Source organism: Populus euphratica, unplaced genomic scaffold, assembly GCF_000495115.2.
Source record: "Populus euphratica unplaced genomic scaffold, PopEup_1.0 scaffold1013.1, whole genome shotgun sequence".
In the NCBI taxonomy this organism is placed as follows: Eukaryota; Viridiplantae; Streptophyta; class Magnoliopsida; order Malpighiales; family Salicaceae; genus Populus; species Populus euphratica.
Genome location: NW_011500880.1, coordinates 31,386 through 36,156, shown reverse-complemented (window position 1 = coordinate 36,156; position 4,771 = coordinate 31,386). Strand labels below are relative to the sequence as shown.

The following is a 4,771-nucleotide window of genomic DNA, read 5'->3' as shown; positions in this document are numbered from 1 at the left end:
AGATCCATGCTATTTAGATATTTTTTTTGTTTTTTGTTTTATCAACATCCTTAGAGATTAACTTTTTTCTTAATATTTTGAGTAAATTATTGAAAAATAAATTAAATAGTTGCTCTAGTTTTAAAAATCAATCACCAAGTTCTTTATTTAGTGTTGATAATGTTTAATTTAGTAATATTTTGTTTCAAAAATATATTCTTTTCTCTTTTTTTTTAATATTATCTACTTAATTTTTTCCTTACTCTAGTTATTAAAATAAATAAATAAAACATGAAATGGATAAGAATGATTAAGTTACTGAAGAATTCAAAAAATATAAAAACTAAATACATAATCCATGAAACTATGAGAATTAATAAAAAATTATCATGTGAAGCCTATCCATACATGTGAACTTGACTCGGTAACCATGCACATTATGGCTTCGTTAGTCAATTAAAACAAAAATAATATTGTTTTGATTATAACAATCAAATTAAGTTGGGATGTTCTTGCGGGTCAACCCTATGAACCCCTGATCTAGGGACAATATAATTTTAAATTCTTTTTTGCCCCTTTTCAGTTTTCATCACCATCTTAGGTGCCTTTTATCTTATTTCCCTGGCACCAGTCCATAAACGAGCCTGGACTCGATGAATTCGTCATTTTGAGATCCTGTTGGCAAGTGGAAATTCCAAGGCCCATGCTACAGGTCATAAATACAGCAGGCTTGTGTTCTGTGGGGTGCTCTAATAAATACAGCAGGCTTGTGTTCTGTGGGGTGCTCTATTTTCTTTCGTTTTTTGCTTTATTCTTAATTAATCAAGGATGGTTAATTAAAGACTTAAACTTGTGTTAGTGGTGTAACATTGTTTCCCTTAATCCAAAATATATAATTGGTTTTATAAGGAAAGAAAATTGAGGATTATAATTTGTCTCTAATGTTATTAGAACTTATATTCAAATTAGACAGCTTGAGCGTCCTCCTCCTCTTCTCCGCCAGCCCTGTGGAGATATCGCCATCGCCATCAATTTCTTAAAAAGAAAAGACAAATCAAAACCCAGAGGACCCATTTATGAAACAAGGAAGATAAGCCACCAACAATACCATTCCTTGTTTTTGTTTACGGGTACAATAGAAACGCGTCGTTTGGCCACCCCAACTCTCACTGTAAAGCACCTGTTAGGAGTTAGGACCCACCCCACTTTATCTCTCCTCGATTACTATAATACCCCTACTTGCTATATCTTCTCTACATATAGATCAAAGGTAAGAAGAGACGCGATACCATTCCACATTCTCCCTCCAACCGCCCGTTCAGAACCTCGGATGGATCGTACTGTCCTTTCTGACCGTCTACGGGACATCTCTTTAATTTAGCACCTTCCCCTCGTTCTACTATATAGGATAGGAGTTTCCCATCTACTTTCTGCCAGATTTTCCTTCCTGCCTTCGTTCTATCAAGGATCTAAGCTACCAACCATGAGAGTCCGATCATGGCTAGCCTCCACCTGCGCCACCAATTCCACTCTAGACTCCACTTTCTCCTTCTCACATAGCCAATCACAGCCTCCGAAGCATCTTGCTTCCGACACAAGCAGCTCCTCCGACAGCACTCCATCGACCACTAGTACCGCGACAAGCAGTGTCAGCAGCCTTCAAAGCAATCTCTCCCTCCAGACTCTTCCTTCTGTCCCTTCCCTCCAAAAAATCACACCCGAAACTTTCAACGTCTCTTCTCTTTGCATAAATTCTCTTAAACCCCAGCAAAGTCACCTGCCGATCACCTGTCTAGTAGTTCAAGATAACCTTCTGTATGCTGCTTCCTCTCACGAAATCAATGTCTATGATCGAACCAACTTATCCCTTGTCGATTCCTTCAACAATAAAGATTCCTCCTTGGGCTCCGTCAAGTCAGTCTCTTTCTGTGACGGAAAAATCTTCACTGCTCACCAAGACTGTAAAATCCGTGCCTGGAAGATATCGTCAACTACCAAACACCACAAGTTGGTAACAGTTCTCCCCACGCTCAACGACCGCTTACGCCGTTTCGTTCTCCCTAAGAACTACGTGAATGTTCGGCGTCACAAGAAGCTGCTGTGGATAAAGCACGCTGATGCCGTTACAGGTCTTGCAGTTAACTATAACAACGGTTTGATCTATTCTGTTTCTTGGGATAGGAGCTTGAAGATATGGAGGGCCAGTGATTTGCAATGTCTAGAGTCTATCAAAGCTCATGAGGACGCAGTCAACGCTGTGGCTGTCTCCGTTGACGGCATGGTTTACACTGGGTCAGCGGATTGTAGGATTCGGGTTTGGGGCAAACCGTTAAACGAGAAGCGACACGTGTTGGTAGCTACTTTGGAGAAGCATAAATCGGCCGTTAATGCATTGGCCTTGAACGACGACGGATCGGTGTTGTTTTCAGGTGCTTGTGACCGTTCTATTTTGGTGTGGGAGAAAGAGGACAGTGCTAACCATATGGTGGTGACTGGAGCTTTAAGGGGACATAATAAGGCCATCCTGAGTTTGATTAACATCTCTGATTTGTTGCTGAGTGGGTCAGCTGATCGGACGGTTAGGATTTGGAAAGAGGGGCATGACGGGAAGTACATTTGTTTGTCTGTTCTTGACGGGCATCAGAAACCGGTGAAGACTTTGGCTGCCGTCAGGGATAACGATAGCGATGTCGTTTCGGTGTTTAGTGGCACTCTAGACGGAGAAATTAAGAAGTGGCAGTTGTCGGTTTCACCTTGCAGCCAAAGATACTCCAAAAATGAATTTGTAAAATATTAAAAAAAAACAAAAATTATTTCGATAAATGCGTGCCTCTCATTCACTTTGGCTGCATTAATTATTTGAACTGTATTTTTTGTTTTTGAATTAATCATGTGATTGGCCTTTTGCATGTGTGTTCATCAATAGTTTGTGATTGTGTATGTACCTAGCCAGCGAGAGAAGGGCGACAGTATGCCTGACATAAAGGTGACCACATTAATTAATTAGTTGGCATGTCATGTCGTCTTAATTAATACAATGGCGTGATTAACTTAATTTTTACATTTTTCTTAAATAAAAAAATTAATTAATTCAGTCTCCACCTTTCTTTTTTTCTTCTTCACAAATATCACTGTGTTTTTTCTATAAATAAAGACCTTTTGTTCTCATATTGTCATTAAATTACTGAACTTTCCAACTTCATCATAATAAAAAACTCACTACATTTGGAATTTATGGATACTCATCACAATTGGATACAAAATATAATTAATATCTTTCACATCTCCATACATGTAAACGGATCCCTTTATATATATATATGTGTGTGTGTGTGTGTGTGTGTGTGTATAATCCATTGACCAATGAGAGAACTCAAACATTGATGATTTCTTGAGGATTTTTTATTTTGCATTTCAATTAAAATTTTAAAAAATTAATTCTTAAAATTTTTTATGTCTATAAATTGTATGAATTGGACGCTGATATAAAAAATATTTTTAAAGAGACCTAAATCAACCGACAATCCCTCATGTCATATGATTTTTCTCTACATCATCCGGAACCATTAATTAGGAACATAAATTAATTACATATACCACAAGAAAAATGCTGAGGATGCCAAGTTCTGTACTGTTTTCATGGAAATGTGAGAGAGCAAGCTAATTACGGGTTAAAAAAAAAAAAACAATTATTTTATTAAACAAGCATTTTACTCGGCTGTTACTTTTGCAATAACGTTGTTTCAACAAAGCGTTCAGTCCCTCCATCCTATCTAGATAAAATAAAGGTCAACAAAACCATCAATGGAAATTGCTTGCCAAGTTGGTAAGAAATTACCACAGTTGACTGTTGGGAGACTTGGTAAACATCTCTTGCTCAGCTGGGATTAATTATTCTTTACGTGTCTAACTTTTCAATTTTCCTCGGCACTCAACCACGACCAAAAAAAAAAAAAGATTCCGACGTGCTGACAAAGCTGCTGGTAAAATGGTGTAAATCAATGTCAAAGAAGGTGCAAGAAATGTGCCGACACGTGAAGACTATTCTTGAAGAGATCCTTTATCAAGCTCTGACCTAGCTCATTCATTGCAAAATTCTTTGGGGCCAATCACTCGATATTTTGACTCTGAAATCCAAATAATGGAAGTCTACCAAACTGAAGAAGCATCTCCTCTGAAGGTTCTAGCAAGAGGATTTAGTTTCAGGTTAATTGGAAGTGCGTTTGTAATTGATTTTAAAGTATTTTTTATTTGTAAATATATTAAAATAGCATTTTTTTTATTTTTTAATATCAGTTGGAATTAAAGAAAATTTGAAATTGCAGACCACAGAAAAGAAAAGAAAAAAATTATAATGCAATTTAATACTGTGTAACCAAGCAACAGTAGTTGGTTCAAGTGATTCCGCACTTTTTTTCTTCTTTTAAATAAAGTTTTGAATTCAAGCCTTATATATGAAACATATTATAGTTGAGAGAGTTTTGACCTAACTCGATCGAACTAGTTAGAGTGAAATGAACTTTCAGATACTTACTGGTGTTTAGAAAAAAAAAAAAAAGGACATGGAGTCTGGAGAAACTAATTGCTAGCGACCGTGTTAGTGTTAGGTCTATATGTTTATAGGGGGGCAAAAGGGTAGATTCAACGTAATATGTGAGGCCATGAGTCAACTTCTAGGTTTAGGATGTCAAAATTGCTGGTCTTGTATTTCTCACCATATCCATAGCTTGGGGGAAAAGGGGATTAATTCTCGAAACATGATCCCCGCTCGTCTTCTCTCCCCTTGCTATTT

General features: G+C 37.2%; 1 protein-coding gene across 1 annotated transcript; it reads left to right on the top strand.

The window, feature by feature from the left end:
* Positions 1–1,207: 1,207 nt before the first annotated feature.
* Positions 1,208–2,898, top strand: LOC105116696 (WD repeat-containing protein 48 homolog). Its single transcript, XM_011014150.1, has one exon. It carries the CDS (start codon positions 1,463–1,465, stop codon positions 2,774–2,776), a length of 1,314 nt encoding a protein of 437 aa, XP_011012452.1. The 5' UTR covers positions 1,208–1,462; the 3' UTR covers positions 2,777–2,898.
* Positions 2,899–4,771: the final 1,873 nt, after the last annotated feature.